Below are 20,096 nucleotides of genomic sequence, written 5' to 3'. Positions count from 1 at the left end.
CAAACCAACCCGATTATCCCTCTGAATGGTCCAGAAAAGGGTTGGACTTTGCAGAGAAAAGGTTTGGGGAAAATGTGGGACTCGGGGGAGTTGGGGTTATATCTTGCTAGGTATAATTAAACCCAGTGGAAACTAGAGCAGGGCTGTTGTGTTGTAGGCAGGCTGCTGGGATTGGAGCGCTGACACTCGGGGATCTACACTTTCATCTGCTGGCTGTAGGTGTCCGGGCTGTCAGCCACAGCAGCAAAGCAGTTAGGGCATCCGAGGTTACAGGGCAGGCAATGACACAACCCCTCGCTGGTCTGGGTCGCACCCCACAACAGGGCGGTCTATGACCACAGATGAGAATTAACGCATCTCTTTAGCTGAAGACTGCTCCCTTTGTTTAGTACGCAGCCTTTCCGAGCATGCAGATGGCAGTTACGCTTGCACTCCTGGCTGAAGAGCAGGTTCAGCTGGTCACACCGGCTATTAGTGCCCTGCAGCAACCGGGCAAACTAGCAAGTCTGGAAACAGTCATTTAAATGTTCAGTATGCAGAGCTGTGTTAAAAGTTTGAAAGAGTAAAACAAGGGCACCCCAAGGCCAGCCTTAGGGACAAACTCAGCCACTCTCTGATTTGCCGTATGTTAGATAAAGGTGCAGCCTGTGGAGACTAATGACTAACAACCTGGAGTCCAAGTCTTACCAGAAGGGACCATTGTGATTGTTTAGTTTGACCTCCAGAGAGGCCATAGAACTTCCTCGAATGGATTCCTGTGTGAACTAGGGCAGATTGTTTAGAAAAATGTCCCATATTGATTTTAAAATTTCATCTGATGGAGAAAATTCCCTTCAACTGGCTCTTTGGGGGCCTGAGGGTGGGGTTTTCAGAAACTCTTGAGGTCAGCTGACCTATAACCCTTGACTTTCCTGGGCACAAACTACCGAGGGGAGCAGAGTTGGGCCAGTGCTGAGCGCTTTGGAAAGTCCCACCCTTTATTTGTCTTCACTGCGAGCAAGTTTATCGAATGAGCTACTTCTAATTCCTCTCTCCAGGGAGCCAGCAGCACAAACAAATTCCAATCATGGGGCTGCATCTGTCAGAGAGGTGTCTATCCATTTATACACAGCTCCAAATCCAGGCACGCTGGTTGTGTTGCTCTCAGTGTCACAAAGGAGTGGGGTGGGAGGGAAGGGGCTTAACCAGAGTGGACCCAGTGGCTTTGACACTTCTCCCAGCTTTCTATTCTTTTTATGATTGCATTTTAGTTACTGTCATTCCAAGTATACAACACCATATAATCCCCTGGGGACAAGATGTCTTCAGCAGATTTGAACATCATGAAGAGAAGTGCCTACACAGCAATCAAAGTGGACCCTGACGGAGACTACTATACCCCCGGCACATTTGAACTGGAGCGGCTCTTCTGGAAAGGCAGCCCAAAGTATACTCATGTCAATGAAGTCTGGCCTAATCTCTACATAGGAGATGAGTAAGTGATAAATGCAACCCACCAATGGAGCCACAGGGGTTCCTATCCCCACACTCTGTTAGCCAGCACACAAGCCATTGCTGGCAGCCCAAACCAGTGCTCAGTATAGGAATAAGGAAGCCTCAGCTCTTCTCAGGATACACAAAAGCAAAGATTTCCCCTTCTAGTTTTCAAGCACCACAGCCCAGAGAAAAGGTTTTCATAGCCATGCAGGCATCTCTTCTTACCAAAGATTGCAGTAATGGTGTAGTAGTGACAGTAGGACAGGCTGCAGCATTTGGGGATAGTCATGTACTATTTTAAGATGGTTAATTTCAAGGAGTAATTTGTAATTTATTACCAAGTGACAGTCCCCTGGTCATGTTGAGTGAAGGGCACAGGTTGAGTGCACAGAACCATGGGTGAGAGTGGTTTTAGCCTGAAATGGAATTGTTGGAAGTGATTGAAGAGTCTTCCCAAAAGCTGGAAACATTTCAGTGTTGGTAAGTCAGAGCCTGGCTGGGGGAGTATGTCAAGGAGGAAGAGGGGGGCTCTCGTGCATTAAAATGGTCCAGGCTTTTAACAAATTTGTCCCTATTCATAGGGCTAGGCTACTTTGAACTCATTCTCTGCTGCAGGGCGCATCTCACTGCTGTTAGCAAATGAATGTGAAAGCACAGGATTAATCTGGAAGTGGCTATAACATACTGTTAAACAGAACCAACTCCATACGCAGACAATCAAACCTGTCTGCAGAGCAGGAGAACTTTTCTTAACCCTTAGGCACTATTGGTCGAATTCCCATTTTCCCCCTACTCCCTTCCCTCATGGGATGTTTATTTTACATCATTACTAAAAGGCACAATCTGCAACCCCACCGACTCCAAAGTATTCATAATATTTTTAAAAGGTCCCGAAATTCATCTGCTGCCAGATTATAAAAGTGGAAAGATAAACAGCTTTTTTAAAAAGTTATTCTAGTTCCAATATTGTTGACCAATTAATTCTGTGGCACCAGAGGCAACAGAAAGACCCCCATGAGAGATCTGGGCTATAAGCATCCAGGGGCTAACACTTTACAGAAGAAAAATCTTTTTTCCAAGTGTGGTGATAGTCTGGCCAACAAGCTCAGGGACAAGTGGGGGTGGGAAGAAGCGATTATTTGTTTCTTACTAGATCTTTTTTAACCCAAAATTCAGCAAAAGCAGAATGGACTCTGTTAAATTCACCTGGCATTTTCTTTCCCTTTCCTTGTTTAAAATTATTGGAATTATTTTTAACGTAATAGGTGGAAGTATTCTCCACTTATCTTTGAGATGAGGCTTCAACTCTGCCCCTTTGAGCTGGTGCAGAGAGGCCCAAGTGGCCAATCAGAACAAGGCTTTGAACATTCAGGGTCCCTAGACACAGGCCACCATCTACCAACCGTTATTTTTCCAACGACAGTTGTTTCTGTAATTCTGCCTGGTTACACCTCTAATTTGAACGTCTATAAGACAAATGCTAAGAATAAAGCACTTGTCCACTGGAGCAATTAATCAGGGAAACAAAACAGAAGCCCCACTTCCTTACATGAGACTATTCAGAGATACGTTGTTCGCTTAGGTGGGCTTGGCTGTTGAGAGAGTATCTTCTGGGGGGCAGAGCACACTAACTCTTAAGAAAATGGGGCGAGCTTTTAAGAATAGGTGGGAAAGGGTCACATGATGGTAGCACTGCAGGTAAAAGCCATCGGGTCAAAAGACCTTGCTAGCCCATCCCTGCAGGGCTTCACAATGAGACATTTTCTCCACCCTATTAGAGGCAGGGAAAGAAAGCTATATGAGAAGGAGAGATGACTGAGGATCAGGGGAAAAGGAAAGAAATAATGGAGGGATGGAAACAGATGAGGACCAGCTTTACTAGGCTGATGACCCACAAAAAATTAATTCTTTAGCTAGCACTCCAGTTCACATAGGGCCCAGCCTCCAGTCCCCAAGGATTTGGGACGATGAACTGGTCACCAGGCAAGACTCTGGCCCCATTACTGGGACAAGGTGGTAGTTAAGCATTTAATTCTAAACAGATGAAGTCCAGGATAATGGGGCCATAATAATCCACGTATACACAACTCCACATGCTGGCACTTTGGCAGTGCTGCTCTCAGTGTCAAAATAGGGGTGCCTCTTTATTAGAGTGGAACTGGTTTGCTTTGACACTTCACCCAGCTTTATGTTCCCTTTTAGTTATTTTCATGTCCTAAGCATGGAACACAAGATAAGCCCCTTGGGACAAGATGACCTTATTTGTGACCAACAGCTTCCGCCCTCAACTCAACAGTGTGCCTCTTTTTAGGGCCTGGTTGAAGCACTGGGCACCAAATAGCTACTGTGGAAAAGGCAACAGATGTCACGTTCATTTTGCATCCTTATCAACCAGGCTAAATTAAGGGTTGCCCTTAGAAGAATTTAGTGGCATGCTCATTGCAAATCAAGTGTACACACACATACAGAGTTTAATCTTCAGAGCCTCCACATCTGGGCCTCATTCCTGCCTTCTGCATTTACGAGGTTAGCAGCGACTGCTTATGGAAATGCCAATTAATTATCCTGACTACATAACCACAGCATTATTCTAATGCAACGCAGGCTATCATGGAGCCCTGTGAGGCCACTCATTCCTTTTGTTACAGGACTCCACTGCAGCTGTTTCCCAGGGGCAATGAAATCCTCATGAGGCCCGTCAGGCCCAGAATAATCAAAGCCTCAAATTTAACATCCTGTGTTCAGCTCCAGTTGAAGTTTTCCTCCGGCAAGTTCTAAAGACTTTTAAGACCAGACCCTGGAGACAATAGGAGCCTCCCAGTGACAGGAACAGAAACAGGCTTTTGGTTTATCCATGACCAGCATTAGTAACATGTAGATCATCTTCAATAGGATAGGGAGTTTCCTTCTTTTAACAGAGCACTGTTTGATGTGAGGCAGATGTCTTCTTCAGGTGGCCTGGTTGCTTGATCCCCAGCCATAGGGTACAACCAAAGCACAAGCAAAACTGGTGCTCAGAGGGAAACCCAGCTCCTAGTGCAGAGCCAGAAAGTAGAGATGGTAGCTGCCAAATTACCCATCACTACGGCTGTGATTCTGGGTTAAATCCAAAACTTAAAAAGGCCCATTTTCTGGAACCAGAGTACCATTCACAAGATTTCAGCTAAAGATGATGGTGGTCTCCTAAAAGCTTGGCCTCATCTGACCTCATCCCTAGCTCTGATTAGGTTTCAAATCTGAATCCTAGCCAGAACCTAATCTATATCTGAACACTGTCTCATTGGCCTGTCTCTACCAAAAAGAGAAACTAATCAAGAGATCCCTCCTTACATAATACATTTTAAGACTAACTTCCAGCTGCAAAGCAGAGCCAAACTCCTGTAGGAAAGGAAGCCTTCTCTATAGTTCAGCTGGTAGAGCTGACAACCATGCTTGCTACGAGGGGTATGGTTTGAGAACTGACTAAGGCAATTAAGTTTGCAGGTAGCACACACAGAGAGATCTAGAAGATAGGGAACTGTGCTAATTAAGCACACACTGAGTGTTTAGCCACCCATTGATTGACTCCCTCCCCTTCCTGGAGGATTTTGTCTGGCAAAGTGATGTCTTTGGCTCAGTCAAAATGGCTACATTTAAAGAGAAATGCCATTTGGATTAGTTCAGAGGAAATCAGATGGGAATTGGCTCAGTGCAATGGACAGTTACATCACACTGTTTAGAACATATGAACTCTTAGGACATCCACTGGTATTAATCACATCAAAATAGAAACATACCAGGTCGTATTGTTAGTGACCCAGGAGGTAGAAATATGTACACAGAATGGAGAGGGTGTGGGATCATTTTATTTTAAAAAGAAAGAGACATGGTGGAAGGTTTCACTGTAATATTAGCATTGTCATTTGCCAGTCCTAGTGGAGGCTTTATGAGCCGGAAGGTAAATATGTAACTCCATACAAAAAAATCTCTCAGGAACAAAAAGCGATGGTATGGACTTTAGCTTTAAACGCCAAGATACAAGCAGCATTGGCAGTTTACACTGCCAGTCCTCCTCACAAATCATTTTGGTCTGCAGCTGATTTGCAACAGTTGAAGCAATAAGGAAGAGTGTCAAAGTCTGAAATTAATTGTCTGTGTCAAACATTTTCCAAAACTCTTATGCTTTTGGGGAAGGTGGGGAAGGTGAAGAGGAGGTTCCTTGCCTATCACAGCATCCACAAAACGTCAGTCAGCGGATTTGCTTTGGGGACTGGATTGCTCAGTGAATCCTGGCTTTCCCCACTCAGCAACTCATGAGTTCCTCTGGTTGTGAAGAACTTGCTAGCTAGTTTGCAGAGGGAAAAAAATTTGCTCTGATTCATGCATCTGTGAAGACAAGGCAATGCCTTGTTAGGGACAAATGCTACATTATCTCTACTTAAGCTTCAGCCAGCAGTGCTTCTCTAGATGCAGGGGAAGTTGCGGAAACTTTAGGCCCAGTATTAGTGGAGATTGTCAACACCTGCCTTAGCAATGGCAGGTTGCAGACCACTCTTAAGGAAACAGAGGTACTGTCTATATTCAGGAATTCCTCATTTGACACTGAACATCTGGCAAATTAGTGCCCTGCCCCTAGCCTTCCCTTGGTGGTTAAAAATACTTGAAAATTTATGAAGAGACAATTCCTTCCACAATATCTCATTGCCTCAGATTTTCTTAACCCTTGTCAATCCAAGTATTAACTTGAGTATGATACAAACTAAGAAAGCAGCTGTTTGTGTTGCTCAATGATCTCCCTCAAGTGTTGGATAAAAGATGAGTGTCCATAATGATATTAGATACACCAGCCGCTGAGTCAGATAGCACTGACTATGAAATTCTGTTGACTTACCTGGGGGCTATAGGAGGAGTAGATAGTGTTGCTCTGTGCATTTCTTGTTGAACGATCTCAGAGGGTAGACTTGCTTTGCTTCCTGCTGGGCACTCAGAGGTTTTCACAGGGCTCCATCTTGTCCCTCCCCATTTAACACGTGTGTGAGGCCATTGGGAGGGTTAACAGAGAAGCATGGGTGGTGATGTCTTCAATATGTGGATGACACCCAGCTTGTGTTTCTGTCTCTTCTGACCAGATGGCGTGGCTGAGCATCTTCCCCAGTGTCTGGCTGAGACTAAAGCATGAATGAAGGGCTGAGTTATTGGTGCTCATGAGAGAGATGCCAATGAGAGAGGTGGTGATGGTGGGTTGGGGTAAACTATAGAAAGGGAAGGACAGTATCATTTTATTTTGCTATAAGGGTTAGCTAACTGTTGCTGGGATGAAATAGAATTTGTAGCAGTAGTGGTCTTTTTGCTATGAACTTTCATTTTAAATGAAGATCACAGGCTTGGATGGGCACCATCTTTTTGTCCTTGTATAAATCTTAAAGAAATAAGTACTATTCTTCAAGAAAATGGCTGCACTTAGTTATATTTTTGATTGGGCCTTTTCCCCTCAACTCAGTACTAGGCAATATGTTCTGAGGTGTGCATATAATCTAAAGTAAAAAGGGATTTCATCTTCTGTTTCCCCCATATGAGGGTCATGCCCATCTCAAGTACCCCCCACCCCCGTCACAGAACTTTACAAACACACTGATGGGTCCACCTGCCTCATGTTCCACTGTAGAGGCCCTGGTTTTGTAAAGAGTTGAGCCCCTGCTTAAAGGCTTTGCTGCATAAGGATGGACTTAAGCACATGCTTGACTTTGAGCATGTGCTTAAGTGCTTTGCTGAATCAAGGCCACTGTACCCAGTATATCTCTTGTTATTAAAAGGCCTGGTGGGTTTTTACTCAGGGACCCAAACTTTCCTCCATGCCTCCCTTCCCAGATTGAGATGTACTGTCATTTTCCTAATTATTTCCCAATACAGTACTTCACCTTCCCTACTCTGAAGTGCATTCAAGGCAGACATTGAAGATCATAATGGCTTATGCCATGTAAAAAGAAATCAAGCGCTAAAACACAGATGGCCCAGAAGAGTAAAATGAAAGCAACTGGAGGATGTCAAATGCTGATAGTTTCACCTACACTGGGCATTTAGAGCGAACTTTTCCTGGCATTGTGGTTTTATGTTCAATTATTACCAGAGAAATAGAAATATCTATCACATTTACAAGGCAATAGCATCACGTAGGGAGGGAGTAAGACAGAAAACTCTTAGCTGGACTATTAAACTCAGGTGGTGAGCTAATTGCAAGAGGGAGAACATCTGTGTGATGTGCTAGCTCAAAACAAATTAAGGATTGAATTATAAACCCTTGAACAAGGTTTATAATTCACACTAACAGCCTTTGTGTGACCCTAGCTCACTAGCTGTCTTACCCATTTGGCTGCTGGTAGGTATTCTTATTTTACATCCTCTTTCCTTTCATCTAAAATGCTATTACCACAGTAGTGGTGTAAGAAGTAAATGGAAGAAAAGGAAACACATACATCTTGTGATATACCCAAGAGTTCTAATGATATTAAAGCACAAAGGAGGTAAACTATGAACTGAGATTTTCACAAGTGACTCATGATTGTGGGTGCTTCTATGGGTACATCTACACCAAAGTTTTGGGTTGTGCTGTAAATCAACCTAACTGCTTGCCAATTATCTTGAGTTAATTGAGATGCTTGTAAATTCTAGTGTTGGCACTGCACAAAGGTTTGTTTCTGGTCATGGTTGTGTGAGCTACGGCCGGGAACAATATTTGCATTCAGAAACGTGCATGAGCTGCTACATCAGAATTTGCAATCATGTTAGTTACCTCAAGATCATTGACAATCAAGTCACTTCAATTAAAGCAAGACCAAAACCTATTACTATTATTTATTATTTGTAGAACCTAGGAGCCCCAGTTACTGACCAGGACCCCATTGTACTAGGTGCTATATAAACAGAAAAAGGATGGTTTCTGCCCCAAACAGCTTAAAACTAAGTATAAGAAAAGAGACCACAGATGGAGACAGGCTGCTGGTAAGCTGAGACCACTGCCGATCATGCTGACCAATAATGTCTCATTGTTTCCTTGCATGCCCCCATCTGTCTACCTGTTGTAAAGATTTTTTTGTAGGTATCATGGAAAAGAAAAGTTTGAGGGATTTTGAACGATAGGCCCATTATTTGGATATTCAACTGGAAGCACCTTAAAAGGGTCTAGGGTTGCCAATTTTGGTTGGATGTATTCCTGGAGGTTTCATCACATGACAATCGTTAGTTAAAAATTGATCTTTAATTCCTGGAGACTCCAGGGCAATCCTGGAGGATTGGCAACCCTACAAGGGCCTGATTATCAAAGGGCTAATCTGCAGCACTTTCTGAAAATTCTTTACAATATCTCAAGTTGGGCACTCAAAATCACTGGTCACTTTTGAAAATCTTGGTCTGAGGACCTGATCCTTTGTTACTATGAATGGCAAAACTTCAGTTTAAGCCAATAGGAGCAGGTTATAAATACAGAACCTCTTGCTAGCGGAGGGAAGAGGTCCTGTTAAGGACCTAACAGAGCTTAGTCACTGGAAAGGGAAATCACGCCATTTAAGCTTGCTGGAGCTCTCTAAAGAGGAAAGCAAAACAGCGTATGAGGTGGAAGCAGCAGCTGTGGAGTGATTTAATCCTTTATATTTTTCACAAAGATAGTGTGCTCAATGCTGTACAGAACAAAGGCACAAAATCCTGGCCCCGCAGAATACGCAACGTACTAGAAATCGTAGGAAAAGTTCCTGGTGTAAGCCTTCTACAGAAATGACAACCAACCCTTTCAGACGGAAGCAGCCAAACCCATACTGAGGCATCTAAATACATAGTCTTACCTGCAGAGGTGCAGAGAGCTCACAACTGGATCTGCAGGTGCGCAGCACCACTGAAAGTCAGGGCATTTATTAAGACACCAGTTCAGTAAAGTGTATGCTTAAATTCCACTGAAGTCAGTGCAACCTAAGCACATTCTTAAGTGCTTTGCTAAACTGGCATCTTAATGCCCCAAAATGGATCTGAATGCTTAACTCTGAGCACTCACGTTTGAAAGTTTTCTAGTTTTAGCAGCTAAAGAAGGAAGGGTTTGATCTGGGCCCATGTTAAACAATGGGTTATGGGACAGGCACCAGTGGGAATAAATGGCCTTATCTGTGGTAACCTTGCCTGCAAAAGGTCAGTTCTGAACTCGAACAGGTCCACAGAACAGCACTCAATACAGCAGAGTTTGAAGCAGTTGACCTGAGAGGCTAAGCTAAGAGGAAGGCAAGGATGACAGACAATTTAACATCAGCCTGCATGAAGCACTAAAGAGAACATGATAGAGAATAATCCTTCATTGGCAGGATGATGGTCTAGACAGAGCTCAGAATGTCTCTTCTGTATCTTATATCTATGATTAATTCAGAGCAGAAGAGGGACTCACAATGATAACAGATTTTGTTTATCACACTGTAAGCATTTGTAAGGTTTAAGACGGATCAGTTGCTCCTCTTTATCCAATCCCAACTGACAGAATGACTACATGAATAAATACATACCCAATATGCCTCTGCTAATATAAGGGGTTAGTCCAAACTGATCAAGAAAAATTATACTAAAGCTTCAGGACATAAGATAGTCAAGAGCAGGCATCAGGAAGGAACTCCATCCTCTACCCCCGGCCTCAACATACGCTTTCCCACAACGCCTGGGGCAAAAAGGAAAGGCAAAGAGGAGTGTTTTCCACTGAAACTTCAGGTATAGTCTGTTGCCAGGATACTGCAGTCAGTATACCAGTGGGCTGCTCCAATAGCATAGACCCCCCATGTCCCTAAACCTAAAGAGCCCTGGGAGGTTTCATTTGGGTACTGTAAGGAGAGGTAGAATGGAAGTGACTATGCAGATACAAAAATACCATGCTAATATGGGAGTGAGTATGGTAAACCCTGTGGTAACCCTTGGGTTTGCCCAGAACACACTAAATGTTTTTCTAAGCCTGAGCAGACTCTGACTTAGCTGAGCGCTGATGCAGTTAATAAAGAAGCACGGTGCCTTCTCTCTGACAAATGAGACTCCTGTGTGCTCACTAAACATTACAGCCACTGAACACACAAATGCGAGATCTCAGAGCCATGCAACACGTTATAATCAAAGCTCTCTCTTGGTATAGTGTCTGCGTCTAAGTTGGTTGCAGTGTTGTTGTAGCCGTGGTGGTCCCAGCATAGGAGTTGCAAAAGCTTTTGAGCTACATAGATCTCTTCTTCAGGTCCTTTTAGCTCAAAAGCCTGCCTCTCTCACCAGCACAAGTTGGTCCTCTGAAAGATATTACCTCACCCACCTTGTCTAATTTGCATTTAAGGCATTAATTTCTGACAGTCTCCTGAGAACCCAGTCAAGGAAACAGGGAAATTACGTCCCAGATGAATGTTGCAGTGTCAAATGCAGGGGTGACTTTAACATCGCTGCCCCTTTTGCACCCCCCATCGGCGGCTCTGCCGGGTCCCTACCAGCAGGGCCGCCAATGGGGGGGGCACAAAAGGGGCAGCGACGACCCGGCAGGGCCGCCGATGGGGGGCGCAAAAAGCTTTAACATCGCTGCCCCTTTTGCCCACCCCCCTGGCTGCTGACGGGGGTGGGGGAGAGACACAAAAGAAGTAGCTGCCCCAGGGCCGCGATTTAAAAGGGCCCTTTAAATTGCCACTGAAGCCCCAGGCAGTGCGGGCCAGGGAGCGCAGATGGACGGGCTGGGGTACGCTGACCCCCAGTTCTGCCCCTTCTGCCCGAGGCCCTGCCCCTTCTGGGGGGGCCAGAGCGGCCCCATACCCGGTAAGAGCTGCATTTTACTTTCACCCCTGCATGTGACCTATCGTTTGGCATTGTCTCTGTTTAGAACAACAACAATGTACATTGTTTAATTCAACTGCTATTTATTCGATTGAGCTGCATTTGCAGAATCCAAATTTGAACTTACTTTTCATGGACAGTTAATCTTTATTTTCCCATTGACCCTGACTACAATGTGGCCCTACTTGCTATTAAGCAAGGATTCCACTTGCAGGACTTCTAACTGAGCACAGATCTATGAACTGAAAGCATCATTTTTCCATGTTTGTTGGGCCAAGTCTGAAGAATGGAAAACAGATTTTTTTTCCCCATAAGGGTTGCAGGGGGGAACCACCACAAAACCAAACCTGAAAGCAGAATCCGTGTTTCACCTCAAGCGTGGCAGATTCAACAGAGTAGGGTAAGTCACCTGCCCTGAACTTCTCCCCAGGAAATTATTTCATCTGTTTTTAAAGCATCAATCTTTTTGATAGTATTGTAACAGAGTTACTCTGTGCTTGCTAGGACTGTATGTGGGGCACATCTACATGCAGCCCCTAACGAGGGGGGCTCTAAAGTTGTATGCATAACTGATTTCTCAGTCCACTGGCAATTCTGGAAAAAAAAATTACCATCTTGGGTTCATCCAAAAACAAATCATTTTTGAAATTTTTAGCAAATCAAGTAGTCAGAAAAAACACTGATTTGGGTCAAACGAAACATTTTGTTCAACATCTGCTGAAATGTTTTGATTCTGAGTGTTTTAAATGTTTTTAAATTTATAAAAATAAAACTGAAGTAAATTTTGAAAGTCATTTTGAATCAAATAAACATGGAACAGTTAGTATAGAAATGAAATGTTCAGATTTGTTTGGAATTATTTTTAGTTTTTATTTTCCGCTGAATCAGTTTGACATATTCTACACAAAGCCATAAAATGTTTCAGTCAACCCAAATCCGCATTTTTCCCCAAAAAAATTCACCTGAAAAACTTCACCCAGTTCTGTGGCTCCTCCCAGAGAGGAAGGACCCGGCCATCTCGGGAAGTAGCTCTGAGAGGAAGTTCAGGAGGTGAGCATACTTCCTGCCTAGGGGAGTAGGTGAAAGTGTGTTTGAGCACTACGGTCAGCAGAGGGCTGCACTGACTCTCGGCTCTCCTCCAATAACAATGCTGGGTCTCTACTGTTCAGTGAGCTCATGGCTGTGTAATTGTTCTGGGGAGTCTGCTAGATTGTGCTAACCCACCAAAACAAAGATCCCATGGTAACACAACAGTAGAAACTGACCCCACTGTCTTACCTTGTATAAAACACACAGCTTATTAGACATAGCCGCTAAACAATGCTCTTGTGTGGAAGCAAGAGCTATGTGCCTTGATACAGCAGCAGCTCTTCTGCATCCCTCAAGGAATTCTCAACCACACTTGTGTGTGCTCAGGTACAGCAGAGTACAATTAGAATTTCCTTTTTGTATCTGCTAGCCAACAGGGTTAGGAAGAAAGGATAAAGGATTCATATTAAGAACATAAGAACAGCCACACTGGTCCTTACAATCCTTACAGGGCTCATCTGTTTGCTGGGTGTTTGTACAGCACCTAGCACAGTGGGGCCCTGATCCATGACTAGGGCTCCTAGGCATGAGGGCCACATTAATAATAATAAACAACAATAGGCTGTTCTTATCAACAGGTTTACTGAAGGTTGGACTGCCACTTTCCTGTCCTTAGCACATCCGGGTGCCTGAGCATGGAAAGGGAAGCATTAGCTTTGCACATCCTGACCACTTTAAGAAGCTTGAATATTTTCAGTTTCATTCCCCCCACCCACCCAATAGATTCCCCCTCACCCCAGGAGCCAATTCCTCTTCACTCCAGAGGAAGAAGAGGACAGGGAGTAGCACTATCCCCTTTTACTTCTCTAAAGCAGTTACAGCTCTAAATCAGTGGCTGATATGTGATCTCCGAGTATAATGCTTTTGTCTTGAGACACCTTAACATGATCCGTTAGTACATGGCAGCAAGGAGGAGGCTGACAGGGCTTCTAGACCCTTTGGACACATGAGCATGAACAAGTTTCTTCCTCTAAGTGTAGAAGGGAAAAATCTCAGTGGTTGCATTTCTTTCACAGGTAGTAAGAGCCATGTGAACCCTAGCTGAATTTAATCCTCATTTGTAACTGACTTTTTGATTAGTTCTGTAATATTAAATGATGGGAGAGAATGTGTCAGATGGTTAAAGCCAGGGAGTGGGAGGAAGGATTCATGGATTCTATTTCTAGCTCTGCTGCTCACTCAGTTTGTGACCTTGGACAAGTCAACTTAACCTCTCTGTAGCTCAAGTTTCCCATCTGTAAAATGGGTAGAACCAATAACGGCTCACAGCATATGGCTGCTAGGCAGCTCAGTTTGTTTGTGACATCCTGGGATGAAAGGTATTGTGTAAAGGCAAAAAGAAAAGGAGTACTTGTGGCACCTTAGAGACTAACCAATTTATTTGAGCATCCAATGAAGTGAGCTGTAGCTCACGAAAGCTTATGCTCAAATAAATTGGTTAGTCTCTAAGGTGCCACAAGTACTCCTTTTCTTTTTGCGGACACAGACTAACATGGCTGCTACTCTGAAACCTGTGTAAAGGCAGGGGATCAGACTGCTTCTTTGAAGTATCATCAATGTCGTTGTGGTTTATGACTTGCAAAATAAGAGAAATATTTCTGAGCGGATGCAGCATGAGAGAGCTCCATTTACACATCTGACTGTGACATTTGTTTAACAGGAAAACTGCATTAGATCGCTACAGCCTTGAGAAAGCTGGCTTCACCCACATCCTCAATGCAGCCCACGGCCGGTGGAATGTGGACACAGGACCAGACTACTACAGTGACATAGCCATTGAGTACCATGGGGTAGAAGCAGATGATCTCACCACCTTCAACCTCAGCCAGTTCTTTTATTCAGCTGCTGAATTCATTGAAGCTGCACTCCAAGATCAGAGAAGTAAGGAGGGGGCAGAGTACGGTCAGAAAGACCTTGTTTGCTACAGTTGATCTCAGTGCACATGAGTATTCATCAAAAGTAGCCAACTCCCAAGGGGTAAAACAGGCAGAGAAAGTCAAGGACCACCGGTACAAGACAAACAAGCAATGGCTAATAATGGAGCTGGTCATTTCAGGGAAGTCAATGCTGTTATGGGGTTCAGGTCATCTCACAGCCACGTCAGCCATTCAAATCAAGGGGATTTGGTAGCAATCCAAGAGTCCTTACCTTCTGATGGGCCACTGTTAACCAGCGATCTCCCTAGCATACAGGTGTCCCTAGCACAAGCAGCGCTCATTGTACAGTCCTATGAAGCAAACAATCTCAGGAGGAAAGTCGTGAACTCAATGGGCCATGGAGCTCGTCTGCCATTCCTAGAAGTGGTCCCTTTCCAGTAAGCTGTGAGGTCTATTAGCAGGGTATCTGCCCAGGCTGTACTTACCCTGCGAATGTAGGACTCCAGTCTCCAAGGCTGTCACTTCAACATTTCTTACACTAAAGCATTAGGTTTGCTATAGAGACATATAAAAGCACTTTAGTACTTTTGCCATCAGATCATCTCCAAGCTGTAACAGGGATTTATTTTTATCACCTTCCAAGCCGTAGGAGACTGAAATCACTTTGACAGCACAGATCTGGAAACATTAGTTAAAGCCTTTGTAATTTCCCAGCTTGATTACTACAATTCATTATTTGCTGACCTCCAGCAGTGTTCTAACTAAGGGTTTAAGCTGATGTGAAGCACCACAGCCGCGACCCCACACTGTCTTTCAGCATTTACTCCAGTTCTTATTTAAAAAAAAAAAAATCTCAACAGGGTGTGTTTTACCAGGAGCAGCAGAGAAACTTAAGATCCTCCTGCTGACCTACAAAGCCTTTAATATCAAAGGGCCACATATATCAAGTTTCCAACCTTTTGTCAACTTGTGTTCTTGGCTGTTTAGATCAGCAGCTGCTGGTTACCTGGCATACCCCCAATAACCAGCCAGGTCTTAAGCTTTCAACAAGTACAGTCCTCAGCTACAGAATTTGCCCCTTGTTAAGGCAGAAAGACAATAAATCATCACTATTTTAAAATTGAAGTGTCATTAGCGTTTCGTGCTGCCTTAAGATTTTATGTTCTTAGAAGGAAGAGAGGTCCGTAGGTGAAGGAAGCTACTTAAAATTGACAAGACTCCACCCAAGTACTGCTTCTGGAAAGGGTGGGGAATAGTTAGATTTTCTGGGTGGCTGAAAGTGTCTGATCTCTAGCCTCACTTCTAATCACATTCCTAGAGAGGGCCTTAGGAGCTTGTCTACACAAACACGTAGTTTGTGGCAAGGTGGGGTGTGAATCTAGCTCACACTACCCTGCCACAGATTAACTAACCGCGTGCTCCCTGCTGTGGAGTTCATTAGAATGCTTCGCTCCAAGCTTCTTTAAAATGGGACTTGCTCAAAATACTCTAAAGAACTTGTGCCAGCAGGGTGCACCCAGAAACCTAGTCCACGGCAGGCTGGTGTGGGGTACAGTCACACCCCAACTTGCCATGGAGAAAATGTTTTTGCAGACAAGCCCTTAATAGCCTTCATTTCTCCGTCCTGCAGCCTTCTCTTCCCGTTCCCGCAGCATAGCGTGAAAGACATGGTAAACACACAGAAGTCAAGAGAGAAAGACTGTTTCCAACAGCACTACATTAAAGTGCACAAGCAGGTCCTACATGGACCTGTTAGTGCACAGCACACTAGTGCGCTTTAGAACTCAAAGCCCTGTCGTGCACATTGCTGCTCCATAGAGACAAGCCCTGGGAAGTCTAGCACATTCTCATGTGCTGATAAATGATGGGGGAGAGACTCAGAGCAGTTCGCAAGGCTCAAGCTTCAAAGCTTCCGGTTACAAGGCTGTATCAAACACCTGCGAAGCCTTGAGGCTCAGCCAAGCATTGATGCAGCAATGAAACAGAAGCCCGACTCAGAGAATGGAGTGATTCACTGATTAAAAATACTTCTGAATTCAAGAGTAACTAAATGTGTAATGCTGACACTTCTGTATGTAGCTGTTCTTCTGGCTGCTGCAGTGGTAAGGTGTTTGAATAACAAGGACAGAGAGTTGTGTTTTGTTCTTACATGCACTAGTGATGTAAAGATGACCATTGCCCGTAGTAGCCCTGGAGCAGAGAGGAGGACAAGAATGCAAAGAAACTCATGCTGGGAAACAAGGGGCTCTGAATACGTTACTCATACCACAGCCAAGTATGGCACCATTAAGCCTCACCTTCTTGTCCAGATGTGGATGGTCATTTTAGTGCATTCAGTGAAACATACACGTGCAATAGATTTAGGGCCTTTTTTTTTTTTTTTTTTGCTGATACGGCGGTTTCAGAAGTATTGTAGTGGGCATTTTCCCCATTCAGATAGTGGGCTACAGAAGTAGGACATGTAAAGAGATAAGAGGCAGTTAGCCAAGCAGCACATACTCCTATCAGTGCAAGGGATCAGCCTTAAAGAAATCTTACGCAAGAGTACATAATTTACAAACATACATACATACAAGTACATAACTTACGCAAGTACATAACTACCCTGTTTGATAAAGACCAGTCTCTGTTTAGCCACCTAGCATAGCAAGCTGCCACTTCTTTCACATGCTTAACTTAATTCCAGGCATCCTAGGAGTATAATAACCCAGTATGTTTGTCTGGTTAATGCCCTCCGGGTTCCTAACCCACACTTTGGAGTAAGTAGTAGAGGAAGGATGGTTCAGGGGCCAGGGCACTAGCTTGGGAAACCTAGATTTGAGTCTTTGCTCTGCCACAGACTTGCCATGTGACCCTGGGCAAATCACTTAGTCTTTCTTTGCCCTGGCTCCCCCTCTGTATGATGGGGATAATAGCACTTCCTGACCTCCCAGAGGGGTTGGGAGGATAAGTAAGATTGTGAGGCATCCAGATACTACGGCCATACAAGGAGCTTAGCAAGATAGATTAGCACCCCAAAGCATCTGAACAGCAACACACAAGCAGGCATCACTTCACCGACCCACACACTGCACAATTGGGCCCTTCAGGACAGGGCAAATTCCCTTCTTTATGGAAAGTCCTCTGAGATCTTCAGTGTTCACACAGCAGACAGGTTCTCCATCCTTGCCATTTCCAAAGAGACATGCACACTTTTTTCCTTCCTTTACGTGACAAAAAATACAGGTTCTCCTCTTCCCACTGATGCCCAGAAAGTTCTTCTCTGTTTCCCAGCTAGCCAAGCAAAGCCTTGATCCCTCAGCCTTCCCCTCATGTCAGTCATTTACTCCACCATTCTGCCCCAGCCCATTTACAAACCGGAGGCCCGAGCAAAGAGTGAAGGGCTGAACAAATGGGAGTTTTCATCTGTTTCAAATATTCAGAGTAATGATAGAAGGGATTATCATTTTCTGTTATCAGTGAGGCTGGAAATCTGCCATGATGCCTCTACAACTATCTGCTGGGATTAGGATGCAAACTGTGACCATTAATCCCCTTGTGCTGGCAGTTCTTGATGTGTCCATGACACAGCAGTGCTGCTCCTGCCAGGAAATCATCCCCTCCACTCCCAGCATCAAGGAGTGAATTGCTAGGAGTCGTAGCCAGATGTAGTTGACAAAGTAAAAGTGCCTCTGGCCTTGCAATGGTGTTTGTGGTGTTATCTGACGATAGGAAGTTGAAGTAGACAGAGCTTCAGATGCTGCCTTTATCAGGATACACTGATAAAAAAAAAACAAAAAACTCCATGGCAGCTAGTCTCAGAGCCCAGGGCAACGGACTTGGGCTCACACTACAGTGCTGCAACTAGTAGTATAGACGTTCCTGCTAGGGCTGGAGCTCAGGCTCTGAGACCCACCCTCCTCGCCAGGTTTCAGAGTCTGAGCAGGATCTCTCATGCCATACACAAGCCCGAGTCTGTTGACCCGGGCTCTGAGACTTGCTGCCAGGGGTTTTAAAACACAGTGTAGATGCACCCTCAATGGATCACCCTTTTCCTTCCAAAATGTAAAACTCCACCCCAGCTTTTCTCCTCCCAGGGTTTTGTAGCCCAGAAGCATTTCCATCAGTTCCTGCAGCACATGGAAGGGCCCAGTATCACTCACTCTCCTCCTCCGGCCCCTGGCTACTGCCAGTGGGGGAATCCCACTCTCATTCATGTGCCTTACAGCAGCGCTGAGAGGCTCTGGCAGAGACTGACACCTCATTGTGCTAGAGCTGCCTATACGCAGTAAGAGACAGCCCTGATCCCAAGAGCTAAAATCTAACTGGACAAGACAAACAGGGTGGGATGAAAGGAATTGTCATCCCGAGATGAGACACAGGGGGATAAAGTGATTCGTCCAAGATCACACCGGAAGTCTGAGGCAGAGCAGGGAACTAACTACTGAGTCATCCTTCCTCTCTGGCCCCTGGTATTCACAGAACCAAGGACTGGAAGGGGCCTCAAGAGGTCATCTAGTCCCGTCCCCTGCACTCATAGCAGGACTAAGTATTATATTACTAAGTATTGGGAGTGAGCAACTGAACACATCCTTTTCACCCTCCTGGAGGGAATGAGTATCTGGTTCATCAGCACCTCGCCGGCGCTGGTCCCCCGCCTCCTAATTCTGTTCCCGACCCAGAGAGCAAACACTCCTTGATTCAGCAGACTGAATGAAGCACAGTAAATCATGGATCTGTGGGAGCCCAATAAAGGGGAGGCTGCAGCTTGGCTTTGCTGGCTACCTACTGTCGCATTGCAGCCCATCCTGCCTGGCTGTAAATTGGCAATCCTTCAGTTGTTAAAGCATTAGGAGATCCAGATTTTACAATGGGACTCACTGGGTGACCATGGGCAAGTCACTTGATCTCTCTGTGCTTCAGAGTCCCTGCCTGTACAAGAGGACAGTATTTACCTGCCCTGCAGGGAGGCTGTACAGAGTATTCATGGCTGTGAAGCACTCAGATCTCTGGGCAGAAGGCCCTAGAGAAGGGGAGAGTGTTTATTATTGGTAAATCTGAAAGCCTTCTCTGTATTTGCTCTCCTCACTCATGCAGACAAGATCTTGGTTCATTGTGCCATGGGACGCAGCCGATCCGCCACCTTGGTCTTGGCTTACCTGATGATTTACAAGAATATGACAGTGGTTGATGCCATTGAGCAAGTGCTGCAGCACCGATGCATCCTCCCAAACCGCGGCTTCCTGAAACAGCTGAGAGAACTGGACATAAAGCTGGCTCTGGAGAGGACAAACGCCAAGAACGGCATCCAAGTCAGTGGAGAGGAGAATGGCAAAGAGATATAGCATTCCTCATGCCCTGAGGTTACTGCTACCTGGAAAAACACCTAGCAAGAGAAAACTGGAGTTGGAAAACAATACTGTCAAAAGTCCTTTGTAAGAAGTCCAGAGGGAAGAATCAAAAGCATTTGAAATGCCTTAAAGGGAATCTAAGGTTGGAGATAGATAAATGGAGAGGGGAAGCAATCTCGTTAGGGAGTGTAACACAGAATCCCCTTGTTTTAGTGCTGTTCTTCAGGGCTATGCTGTACAGAAGAGAAAAAGGAGGGACTTGTGATGGAAGGCAGTGGCTCTATAAGAACTATAGGGGTGGTGTCCAGTATGTAAAGGATGGGGTAAGTGTGCAAGCCCATGAAATACGAATCAGGCCCAGCTGCTCCTGCTGCCCTATTACAATAAATGTTGAACAGCCGTTATTTTAATACCGTTTATGAGGGGCTAGTTTATCCCAAGGCAAACCCACATGTAAAGTCTAACACATTTACTTAAATATAACCACCCCATGGCACAACATACATTTATTATACATGTCACA

General features: G+C 44.8%; 1 protein-coding gene across 1 annotated transcript; it reads left to right on the top strand.

The window, feature by feature from the left end:
• The first annotated feature begins 1,298 nt into the window (after positions 1-1,298).
• DUSP29 (dual specificity phosphatase 29) lies at positions 1,299-19,813 on the top strand. Its single transcript, XM_074959927.1, has 3 exons — positions 1,299-1,474; positions 14,027-14,247; positions 19,320-19,813. The coding sequence occupies exons 1-3, from the start codon at positions 1,299-1,301 to the stop codon at positions 19,565-19,567; spliced, it is 645 nt and encodes a 214-aa protein (XP_074816028.1). The 3' UTR covers positions 19,568-19,813.
• The last annotated feature ends 283 nt before the right edge of the window (positions 19,814-20,096 follow it).

The sequence above is a fragment of the Natator depressus genome, chromosome 7 (genome assembly GCF_965152275.1).
Source record: "Natator depressus isolate rNatDep1 chromosome 7, rNatDep2.hap1, whole genome shotgun sequence".
Taxonomy (NCBI): Eukaryota; Metazoa; Chordata; order Testudines; family Cheloniidae; genus Natator; species Natator depressus.
This window is presented reverse-complemented; position numbering and strand designations above follow the sequence as displayed.